This window comes from Lolium rigidum, chromosome 7 (assembly GCF_022539505.1).
Source record: "Lolium rigidum isolate FL_2022 chromosome 7, APGP_CSIRO_Lrig_0.1, whole genome shotgun sequence".
Classification (NCBI taxonomy): Eukaryota; Viridiplantae; Streptophyta; class Magnoliopsida; order Poales; family Poaceae; genus Lolium; species Lolium rigidum.
Genome location: NC_061514.1, coordinates 27245482 through 27257939, shown reverse-complemented (window position 1 = coordinate 27257939; position 12458 = coordinate 27245482). Strand labels below are relative to the sequence as shown.

Sequence of the window (12458 nt, the reverse complement as noted above, 5' to 3'; positions counted from 1 at the left end):
TGCTTCCATATTTCCTAAAAGTTTCCATGTCTACTTCAATTACTTGTCCAAGGGTTGAGGCCACTTCACAGATCTCCTGATAGTTCTTCAGAGTTTTTGGAAATCTCTTGGCCCTTACCCACACTGTATCAAGTTTACCAGCTGCCAAGTTTTCATCTGACCACTGTTTCACATTACTTTGATGTGTGCACCTCTTAAAGTGACCCAGTCATAGATTGAAAGATTATTTATCCTTGCAGCAGATGGTAAGTTGACCAAGAATCTTCCAGTTGAAACTTCTTTTGCTTGCCAGGTCCACCTCCATGGGTAGGTTCTAGACACATTACCAACAACTCTTCATCCACTTGGAAGTCAACTTCTTTTACTTAAACTATTGCTACTTTTTTTCCTTTCTCCTCAGCTCCGGCATTCTCTTTTGCATGTTCGACCGCAGAAGCAGCATAAACCAGGCCCTCCATATCCAACAAGGTTTGCGATTGGTTTCTTTTGTTTCAACCAGGCACACCTCATGTGCTGATGCCCTTTGCCACAGTTGACACACTCAATTTCTTCAGTGCAATCCTTATTAATGTGTCCCTTTTTTCCACACTTGTTGCAAAGGAGATTATCATTCAGTGTTGATTTCCTCCCTGCTAACTCTGTCTTAGAATTTGATCCTATCTGAACCTGTTGTGTTGTTCCCGAAGAAGCAGCTACTATTGTTGCAGAGACAGTTGTTCTTTCATCAGCCACCTTGTTCTGTCCAGTTGAAACTCCTCCCGAACTAGTAGCCACACTCTTCTGCACATAGGCTCTGCTCTTCTCTAACCCCTGATACTGCTATATATCACTAACTCTTTCTCCCTGGCTCTGATTATTGCTGAACTATCATGTTCCTTGTCCATATTGACCTCTTCCTTGGTTGATGAATTGGCCCTGCCCCCCACCAAATATTTGGGTGTTCTGGTATTGATTTCCCCCAAATTTCCCAGGACGAGAGAAGGGTGGGCGTTGGAAGTTGTTACCTCTGTATCCTCCAAATTGTTGCTGTCTGCTTGGTCCACCTCCTTCTCTTCCATAGTTTCCCCCTCGTCCCATACAATCATATCTCTCCTCCGTCTCTCCCGAGTTGCCCGCCGCCGGTGTTGCCTTGGAAACCCTAGCTTCACGCTCCCACCAGCTCCCCAACAAGTTGTCCAAGTGTCCATGGATAAAGACTCCTTCAGACAGAGAGGTCGCTACCCTAGCTTTATCCAAGCACATGGTTTGCTTTTTTCCAGGTTCTGATGGGCTGGGCTTGGGCTCAACCAAACTTTCCACTAGCCCACAAGATGGCACAGTTTTAATAGAAACTTTTATTCCTATAAAACATTGCATGTCATCTCCTGGCTTCCTCCAAGGCCTTTTACAAGCTTTAGCGCCAGAGTCCCATGCTGGTGGCCTTAGCGACACTGCAGCAGGTCTCTCTATCCCTAAAGCTTTTTTGGCTTCTAAAAAAGGATATAAATTATGTCTAACGGCTTTTCCTTTACAAATTTTAAACCAACCATGATCTAATCCTTCTAATAGAGCATCAACAACATGTCCATCTGACCCATGTTGCAAAGAAGCATTGCTTCTATGTTCTGGGATAGCAACACTTGTTCCTCTATTAGTGCTATTGTTTCTGCCTTTTTGACTAACAAACCCTCTCTGCCCTCTGATGTTTTTTGTCATTTGAGCCTCTCTTGTCCATTGCAATGGCAAGGTAGTCACCAAAGCAAATGGGGAGAGTTACATGACAGTTTACATCACACAAATTTTTATCCATCTCCCTCTCCTTATCAGAGAAATCCTCAAGGATAGGAAAACGATTAGGATTGTTTCTGCGACACATACCTTTCACACGATCTCCTTGCACCCTTCCTTGAAGGGTTCCTCGAACAATACCTTCTTCTTCCCTCCTAACAGGCGCCTTGTGATGCGCTTGAAGCTTGCCATTATGGAGATGGCAGTCAGGTCCTCCTGCTTCATCGGTGGCAGCCTCCTCTCCGGGTCGTACGAGCTGCTGATGTAAGTTGAGTCTTCTCTCGGAGGTCCAGACCACCCTGCTGGAGTTGGTGGTCTGACAGGGTTCAGACCCAACAGCTCCGAGATCCTTCGGTTTGGCGGTGCAGGCAGTGCCATGATCCCTACCGGCGTCACTTCCTTAGTGCTGCCCCAAATATAGAACCAGTGCAAGCGCCAGATGACAATGGAGATGCTGAGAAAGTAGATACCTCCAAATCCTCCGTGAGCTTTTCAGACACTGAATCAATCTTACGAGCCCATTCATGGAGAATCTCCGTGATTCCCCCAGGGGAAGAGCCAGCACTGCTCAGCGGTGACCAGATTCCCCACCTCGCTGTCTCACGGCATGTCCTCCAGCTCCTCGAGCCCCTGACGCGCCATCTCCCTCATCGGATCGTCTGGATCCTTCAGATCAAGCATCCCTTGCGCCACCTTGATCTGCTCTTCGATTCCTTGCCCCAATAGATGCGGCTGCCACCCCTTGGCCATCTGCTCGACGGCCCACGGCGAGGCGAGGCAGATCTAGAGCATCAGGAGCTTCCTCTTCAACTTTATTTGCCGCCGCTCCTCGGCCGCCCGCTCCTCCTCTCTACTCTTGGCCCTGTCCTCGGCGAGCTTCCTCTCTTCCGCGAACGACATCATCCCTAGCGACCACTTCAACTCCGTCATCTCTGCCTGGATCAGATGTTCCCGCCGGCGAGATCAGAAGGTGCGATGTGGTGGTGGTGGCGGTGGATTTCGAAATCGCCGGGGAGGGGTCGGAGAGCGTTGGTCATGAGAGAAATCGTGTGCTTCCAAGTCCCATATTGAATCTACTCGAAAGGAAGCATTTCCGCTTCTTATTCTATCACTAAGCCTTGCCCTAAAATAAGCACTAAGAGAATCACCATGTGGAAGTTCTGGCTCACTGGAATCACTTTACTTGTTCCTTGCTGTCACCGTATGAACATTACTATCCTTGTTGTTAGAAACCAACGAGATGTCGTAAATCTGCTTGTTTAAATAATGCGAGTGTTTCATTTAGATGGCCTAGTGTGATCTAAAGTAGCTAAATTACGCTGCAAATGTGAATAAATGAAGTAATAGAGTTTGTGCACCGTGGATACATCCACACAACTAAATGCTCCGACGTGAAGTTTGCCTAATTGTACCGTCATAATAATTTTACAATTTCTCCCCACTTATATAGAGCAACCTACATATTTTTAATTCAGTTGCCAAACCATTGGGTGTGTGTTTTAGTTTGACGTGTATTTTTCAGCCGATCTAGGACTATGTTGCTTTGCAGTAGAATGTGATGCGCATATATGATAAATCTTCGAGGCAATTTCTGTTCCGCAGCCTGACACAAAGATATATATGCGTGCAAACCAACATCACCAACAAAAGGTTAACAATCTAACAGAAGTTAGGTGAATAGTAATCCAAAGCCATGCTTGGTAATGACGTGCTAGGATGACACGAAACCTGAGCACACGCACGTAAACATACACACGCTTGCAGCCGCACATAAACCTCTGAAAAAGACCAAAACTAACCGGAGGGGAAAAGCTTTTGCCGTGTGCGCGCGCGTGTGTGAGATGGCGAGAGGTAAGCCCCACGCAGTCAGTGGACCCAACTCTCAGACGCTTCACGACACCGCTCGGCTGCGTGTGCTTGCGCCCCGGCCGCTCCCCTCCCCTCCCACCTTGCTCCGAGCTGTATATAAAAACCCATGTTTTATATATTTCCCTGGTGTGCATAGGCCTTTGGAAAGAGCACAGGCGAAAATTCAGAAATTAATTTATAGAGAGAGGGGCATATAAGAGGGTGGAAGGAAAGGAGCGGGGAAGAGATAGAGAGGGAGAGAAAGAAAAGTATGACAAGGAGATGAAAGAAATCAGACAACAACCTTCTTCTTAGCCTTCCTCATCCCCACTTCTATCTCTTCCTTCAGTTGCAGGGAGCAAGGAGGAAGAGCTAGCAGCAGCAGTTGGCAGAGAGAGTGAGGTATCTATCCCATGTTTCTCACCTTCTTCTTCTCCCTTGTTGTGTTCCTTTCCAATTTTATAAAAATATCTGTTTGTGTGTCATATGTGAGTTCTGTGGGTGTGGGTGTTTGCGAGCTTTTGTTCGTATGCTTTTCTTTTTTACTTTGTTTTGAGTGCAACTGTTTGTTTGGATTTCCCTGTCCGCCTTTGTTGTTTTGTTAATCTCGGAAGAGTCCTAAGCGGCCGAGGGGAGCGGCCTTGGAGTTTTTCTCGGCTTCTTGTCGATTTGTTTCTTGTTCCAGATCGATTCCAAGCGCATACATATGAGATAGGAATAGCCATCACTCGCTCAGGGAATTTTGGGGCCTTTCCATCTGCTCCCTCTTCCCTTCTCTCGGCAGCTACTCCTTTCGTCGTCTTCGGTCTCCTCCTTAATTTGCCAAGAATCTTTCAGATCTCCATCTCTCCCATGGTTGTTTGCTCTCTTGCATGTGCTGTGTAGTGCCACTATTTGCTTGCTGCTTCTCTTCTTAATTGCGGCGTCTAACATATGGGAAATATGTTGATCTTCTTTCAGCGAAGGGCAAAGAAGAAGAAGAAAGGAACACTTTGTTCTTGTGCTTGGAGTTGGTGTAAGAGGGTATTAAGGCGATGGCATCGAACCCATCGGCAGCAGCGGCGGCGGCCTTCTTCGGGATGAGGGATGGGGACCAGCAAGACCAGATGAAGCCGCTGATAACACAGCACCAGCAGCTGGCAGCGGTGGCACTGCCCGGCGCCGCGCCTGCGGCGTCCAGCCAACACGGCGCACCGCCGGCGGCGGCGCCACCGGCCAAGAAGAAGAGGACTCTACCAGGTAATCAAATCATCGTGGACCCTTTCTTAATATTTCAGTCTTGCATGCTAACTGCGAAATCTTGTCTGGACTGATTGGAGTCTTATCATTTGGTTCCTGACAGTGCAAGCATCTTCCTTCTTCCCTCACATGCGCACTCTTGAGTTTTCTCTCTCCAGTTTTTTTTAAATCTTTTTAGTATACTCAGTTACTTAGCTGCATGTTTTCTTCCGTTCTTGCTTCCCCACTGGAGAATTGCATGCTTTTGTAACGGACGTGTGCGTAATTAAGCGACAGCCTGGTCTTGCTAGGCAGTGCTGGATTTTATGAGACGGTTGTCTTTTTTCACCCACTGCTTAATTTCAGTATTTTCCCTGGTTCACTGGATCCGTTCCCCTATCCTTTGGCTCTACTTCAATTCAAAGGCAGAAGCTGTAGACTGTAGCCTGCCTTGAGGAAGAACTTTGGCCTTCAATTTGCTTCTTCTGCTAATCAATACTACTTCATTTAAAGCTGTGTACTCTCTCACCTGGAATTGGAAGGAAGACAATAAATTCAGGTGACGACTGACGAGTAGGAAGTACCTTTTCTCATGGTGCTAGAGTAGACTCCTTGTCGATCTCATGTTCCTCTACGACCTCATGTTTTCATTAGATCAGTTGGCTCCAGAATTCCTCACACCTTTTTCTTTGAGAATTTTCTCTTAGGATAGGATAACCTACTAGTTGGATAGTATATTTCGGATGGAAAATATTAGGTCCTTTTTTTCTGCCAAAATTCCATGTACATGAGCTGTCATCCTCTTCACTGGAGCACATTCAATTCTTTTCCCCAATTATGAGATGCAAGCAGGAGCCATAGGCACAATCCATGACAATTCCTTTGTTCTCTATACCAGTCCTGCAAACTTCTTCCTTGCCCAAAATCTCATGCAAATATTCTCTTCTCCATGACCTAGTTTGTCTCCACTCTCTAGCTCACCCCCCCCCCCCCACGCCGAGAGAGATAATAAGCAACAATATCTTTCTAAAATTAATCTGTGATTTCTACTAGCTCCAACAGCATCGGTTTTTGATCATGCACGCCTAGCAGATAAACAAAATTAATATTACAACAATACAGAAATTCCCCTCTATATAATTAATTAAGACTCTTGTCACATGCAAATTTGTTCTCCATTCTCAGCAACATTAGCTCTACTACCATCCTTTGTCTACTACGATTCCTCCAAGCATGGATCACTAGCCACCACTGCATAATTTTCAACCTTCTGATCTTCTTATATATTGTGCATAAGTTCATCATTGTATCTTGCTTTTATGAGAGTTGTGATGTAGATGCATGCATAATGGATTCCACATGCATATATAGACGCTGAGAGTGGAATGTAGTCATGCATGAACCACATGAGAGCTAGCTAAATTACTTAGAATGCATTGGTTGATCGATCTGTTGAATTTGCAGACCCAGACGCGGAGGTGATCGCGCTTTCTCCCAAGACGCTGATGGCGACTAACCGGTTCGTGTGCGAGGTGTGCCAGAAGGGTTTCCAGCGCGAGCAGAACCTGCAGCTGCACCGTCGCGGGCACAACCTCCCCTGGAAGCTGAAGCAGAAGAACCCGAACCAGGTGCAGCGGCGTCGCGTGTACCTGTGCCCGGAGGTGACGTGCGTCCACCACGACCCGTCGCGCGCCCTGGGCGACCTCACCGGGATCAAGAAGCACTTCTGCCGCAAGCACGGCGAGAAGAAGTGGAAGTGCGACAAGTGCTCCAAGCGCTACGCCGTGCAGTCCGACTGGAAGGCGCACTCCAAGATCTGCGGCACACGCGAGTACCGCTGCGACTGCGGCACCCTCTTCTCCAGGTAACCATCCGCTTATTACTCTCCATTTCTGTATCTATGTCTATATACAAGCTACATTCGTGTATATATATATGTGCATCGATCAAGGTTGCATGCCTGCACTGCATGTCTGCATGCCTCCTCTCGGTGCTGTCTGTGTTGTGTGTGGTCCCTTTTGCTTGTTGGCTTAGGGTTAGGGTTTTGTTTGGGGCAGTGTTGATCGACATTGTTAGCTGTTGCTGGAGTTATTCTCTAGCACGCCTGAGAAGCAAGGGACGGCCGAGGGTGACGAAGGTGGAGGGTGAATCAGTGATACTGTTCGCACGTGAAACGCTTGGAATATATTTTACAAGTCCTTTGGCCATCCTTTCCTTTTCCTGACTAGTTACCTTGGGAAGATGGAACCACAAACAAGGCTCCCTCTAGCCAGACACACGCTACAGACTATGCACATATGTGTGTGTTGTTTCTGCATGCTGTCACACAGTGTCCTGTAGACCCGCGTTTCTCCTGGTCCAACTCGTCACCAGCAAACATCGCAGGCTTTCTCTTTTACCCCCTCTCTCTCTACTGCATCGCCTGGCTGCCATGTCAACAGGCTAAACTTCATGTGACTTGGCTGCTGGCCGGCTAGGATGTGGCAGGGCCGTTCGTTGGCCGTGCCAGTGAGCCAGCAGACCCACACCTTTTTCACGGATACGTCGCAAGTCGCCATGCCATGCACATCGCCTTGCTAGGTGTAGTAGCAAGCGTAACTTCAGCAACGGTTCATTTATTGACGCAATTGGACATGCAAGCATTCATTCAATTCATTCATTCAAGTGGTCACTCCTATCTTTCATACTCTCGGCATAAAATTCCCCAATGGGGAGTTAGCAGCACAAACGGAAACACCAACAGGAGTTGCATTCATGAGCCATGGAGAGCTGAGTTTCTTTCACTGTTCATGCAAAGAGACCTTACCTGATCATAACAAAACGCATGCCGAACATTTAATTTCTTCTAAGCGTAGTAGTACAAGTTCACAAGATTTTTTTTTCTCAAAATGGGGAATGGTGCCCCGGCCTCCTCATCAACTGATGCACACGACCTGATTTATTCCGGAGTTTGTTAGTCATGTCATTACATCTTAAGGATCACACAAGGTCGATATAAATATCAACCATCTAAAGATAAACATCCATACATAAGCTAGACATCTCTCAATCTACTAATGTCATCAGCTAGCCTGAATGTAGATATCTCGACCGACCGTCAGTAGACGGTTGCATCCACCATTGATCCTCTCGGAGGAAAATAGACTAAAGTTAGATCCATTACGAAGCCATACGGATAAGCTGAATTTTTTTTTTGAAAACTCGAGTCTCAAAATAATACTACTATTATTTATACAGTTCACATCGACCAACATAAAGCACAAACACCTATAATAGAGAGAAGCAACATGGTCCATACCCAAGACTGTATTCTTACTTTAAAATATTATTTCTACAAGTTCACAAGTTTATAGAGAAGCAACATGTTCCATACCCTTGTTAAAAAAAACATGTTCCATACCCAAGACTGTTTTTACACATTCAACCGTGTGATTCTACTGCATATAATTGACACACTTGTTTTCAGTCCCTTGATTTTGGGGTTCACAGGCTGGGGGCTGTCTTGCCGTAGGCATTTTTAAATCTTCACTGGTGCAGGCTTTTGCTTTATCCTGTGTCATGGCGGCCTCGGGAAGCGAGCTTACCAGCTCCACAAAGTTTTCTGCTCTGCTTGCTTACCTTGGTGTGTGTGTTCGTGTGCATGACAATGTCTCTATGCCTTTGTCTCGACGCCTTTCTCCTTTGAAGCTTCCTACTAGTGGGAACCTATGAGAGGCATAGCATGGCAAGCTAGTATGATCGTTCGATCGATCGATAAGATTTCCCCTTTCCGCGCGCCTCTCCTCTTTGATTGACATCGATTTCTGGGATCTTGAGCTAGCTTTTGCTTTGTGGTGCATGGGAGAGGGTGGTGGTGTGGCGTCTCTGCATGCATGGACACCTAACACCTTTGACCCAGAGTACAAGGAGTGTAGGAGTACTACTTTTGGTAGTCATTTGACAGCAATGTATAGTCAAGTGATTGATAGGAGTCAAATCCTATCAAATTACACTGTGGAACAGAGTTACAGAGATAAAACTACACGCACTGCATTTGCTAACACTTTTTACTGCCTGTCAAACTTAGCTGGGGCAACACGGGTGGCTGTAGCCTGTAGGTGTGGTGGCTGTAGCGAGAGGGGGACTGGAAATCGCTATTCAGATGTGCATGGGATACTAGCTACAAACACAACATTCAGTGGCACAGTCCGTCTGTCTGACCCAGTTGATGCTGCGCAGCGCTCACATGCCGATTCAGAAAACAATATCTTAGCCCGAGATGCCGCTAGCCACCTCTCCTCCTCGCCTCGGGGTGCGAGCCCTCGCGTCCAGCGTGTCTCATGCGGTGGACCAGCCTTGCCATGCATCCGTCGTCGCCATGCAGGGTCCTGCTAGCTTTTCAGGCTTCTCAAGCTCTTCTCACATCAACTTTACTGTTCACTTTTACTGCACGTCAATGGCAGCCCATGCAGTACTGCATTGCATGGCATGGCATGGCACGGCATGCAGGCAGCGACGTCGCGCCAGGTCTGACCTAGATTACAGATCCAGAAGAGAGCAGTGTGTTGTGAACTTGTGATGTGGTGTGAGAGCACATGCAGACTCGTGAGTCGTGACTGCATGGTCTGTACTTGATGTATCGTGTCCGTAACTTTTCTTGCTGTGTCAATGTATGCAGGAGGGACAGCTTCATCACCCACAGGGCCTTCTGCGACGCACTGGCGCAGGAGAGCGCCAGGCTGCCGCCGACGAGCCTCAGCACCCTCACCAGCCACCTCTACGGTGCCACCAACGCCGGCAACATGGCGCTCAGCCTGTCCCAGGTGGGATCCCACCTCAACTCCACCATGCAGCACGACGGCGGCCACCACCACCACCCGTCCCCAGACCTCCTCCGCCTCGGCGGCGGCGGCGGCAGCAGCAGCATCGCCGCGCGGCTCGACCACCTCCTGTCTCCGACAGGCGCGTCCGCGTTCCGCGCGAATCAGCAGCAGCCCCAGCCGGCCTTCTTCCTCAACGCGGCTCCGGGGCAGGACTTCGGTGACGATCAGGGGGGCAACGGACCCCACTCCTTCATGCAGTCAAAGCCCTTCCACGGCCTCATGCAGCTCCCGGACCTTCAAGGCAACGGCGCGGGCGGGCCGGCCCATGGGCTCTTCAACCTGGGCTTCTTTGCCAACAACGGCAATAGCTCCGGGTCAAGCCACGAGCATGCAAGCCAGGGCATGATGAGCAACGATCAGTTCAGCGGCGGAGCTGGTGGAGGCGGCAACGGCTCTGAGGTGTCGGCCGCGGGGATCTTCGGCGGCAACTTTGTTGGTGGGGATCACATGGCGCAGGCTGGGATGTACAACGGCCAGGCGGCCATGCTGCCGCAGATGTCTGCCACCGCGCTGCTCCAGAAGGCCGCGCAGATGGGCGCGACCTCCAGCCCCAACGGCGCGGCGTCCATGTTCAGGGGCTTCGCCGGCTCCTCGCCGCAGCTGCGACAGGCGGCACCGCAGCACATGGACCAGAACGAGGCGAACCTCAACGAGCTGATGAACTCTCTGGCTGCTGGTGGCGGCGTCAATGCCGCCGGAATGTTCGGCGGCGCCAACGGTGGCCCCGGCGCGGGGATGTTTGATCCTAGGATGTGCGACATGGACCAGCACGAGGTGAAGTTCAGCCAGGGCGGAGGCGGTGTTGGTGGCAACCCTGCTGGTGGTGGTGGTGGTGGTGGCGGCGGCGGCGGTGACATGACGCGGGACTTCCTCGGCGTGGGCGGAGGCGGCATCGTGCGCGGGATATCGACTCCAAGAGGTGACCACAACCAAAGCAGCAGCGACATGAGCTCCCTGGAGGCCGAGATGAAGTCGGCTTCGTCCTACAACGGGGGCCGGATGGCATGATCGAGAGCTTACACAAGCCGTAAGCTCCCATCATCACAGTGAGTCTAAGACTTGAAGCAACCTGGAATTAGCATGCATGCATATATGAGACTGAGATGAGTAAGGTTAATTAGCGAGTTAGCAACTAAGTTGATCGCATGAGTATGGTCGCATGCATGCATGGGATAAGGCTAGCTAGCTAGCTCTCCATGGGGCCATGAAGACTGGAGTACCGTGAAAGGGAGGCCTCCTCTGAGACTAATTAAGTAATTAGCTAGTGCGAGTGAACGCATGCATGTGATGGCCCTAGCTTGGTCGTCGAGGAGTTGGTGTCAGTGTCGGTCCTGTTGTTTATTTTCCTTCCTTGTAAGTGGATCTTTGCTGGGTTAAGTATAGTTCTGGAGATAGAACCAATAAGGCTATTTTAGTTTTGTAGCTAGCCGAAATGGGATGTTCGGGAGCTGAACTTGCCCCTGAAACTCCTTCTGCTCCTTTTATTACCCTTGTAGCGAAAGAATGCTGCTCTTACAGTGCAATTGATCATGCTCGTTCATACCTATAATACGCATTGGGGGATTTTATATGGGGTTTCTATAAATATAGAATGGATAGTGCATAAGGTGGACAGGTTCTGCTGGATTGCAATAGATGGATTCTATTTATTTTTTACCTAAATTAAGGAGCAGTAACTCCCAAATTCAGAAACAAAATAAAACTACAGGTTCTAATATTCTTGTAACAAAATTTTCATCCTTGTGGTTTCACTCATTCAAAACGAGGTCCCTTTTCTTTGCAATTTTAAGACATCGTGTTTTTTAGTTAGGTGAGAACCAAAATGTCGTTGGATGGTTAGGAGAGCAGTGACAACCCTATCTCACAAGGGATCAAACCCCAGGTTTGATACTTTGTTGTCTCGTTGAGGTGGAATATTCTTTCGTTGGAGGCAATGCTCCGATTGACAGCAATGTGCATTTGGTGACTTCGTCAGTCTCAAGACTAGTTGAATTAGTCTCTTAGACTCGTCTCATTCGTGCATGTATGGTGAGTGTATGTACTTATTCGTGAGTGTCTGCGTGTGTACAATGTTTCGTCAAAAAGAAAGTTTGTTGAGTTAGCTAGGTTATATAGGGATAGTCTCACATGATCAAAGGTTTCCTATATCTAGTTTCCAAATAAGTTGAAAGAATAAGTTGTCCCAGAATGTAGTATTCACACACGGGTAGACACAACATTCATGTTGCCCAGACACGCGACAGGTCTTCGCTTCTGGCGTACGTGACTTGAGACAAACTACATCGTCGAAAGAACAACTTCTCGATGGGCATGTCCGGGCTTCCTTCCGCGTGTGCATTCACGGTTCAATTATGGCCTATCTCTTTTGTTTAAAGCAATTTTGAGCGGTTTCATTCCATAGGAGTTATTGTGCTCTTTTCTTGTATAATTTCATATGTCATGACATTCCATTTCTATGTTTTTACATGATGCAATATTTCAAACGATTATCGAAGCTATTTGGATGATTGGACTTCAGAATTATTTTGTAAAATTAATCATCCATAAGGTGAACGTAAATCATTTAGCATAGGGAGGTTGTGTGTCTGTCATTTACATCTAAATGATCAATACCTCTCAGCAGAACAAAAATATATAGGTTCTTGTTTTCCTATACGTGTTTTCTATGAAAATAGGCATCATTCTATCGCACGGTTCATAGGTGGTTTCACTCAAACAAATATGTTTTTTAAATGTACGAGATCACGATTAAATCTGAATTAC

The 12458-nt window shown here is 47.9% G+C and overlaps 1 protein-coding gene across 2 annotated transcripts; it reads left to right on the top strand.

Moving 5' to 3' along the window:
- The first annotated feature begins 3783 nt into the window (after positions 1-3783).
- Positions 3784-11218, top strand: LOC124674143 (protein indeterminate-domain 5, chloroplastic-like). Of its 2 annotated transcripts, none has more exons than XM_047210181.1 (4): positions 3784-4017; positions 4576-4854; positions 6298-6697; positions 9491-11218. In XM_047210181.1, the coding sequence occupies exons 2-4, from the start codon at positions 4650-4652 to the stop codon at positions 10701-10703; spliced, it is 1818 nt and encodes a 605-aa protein (XP_047066137.1). In that variant the 5' UTR covers positions 3784-4017; positions 4576-4649; the 3' UTR covers positions 10704-11218. The 2 variants fall into 2 exon arrangements, with proteins under 2 accessions (XP_047066137.1, XP_047066138.1); XM_047210182.1 differs by lacking the exon at positions 3784-4017 and adding an exon at positions 4162-4470.
- Positions 11219-12458: the final 1240 nt, after the last annotated feature.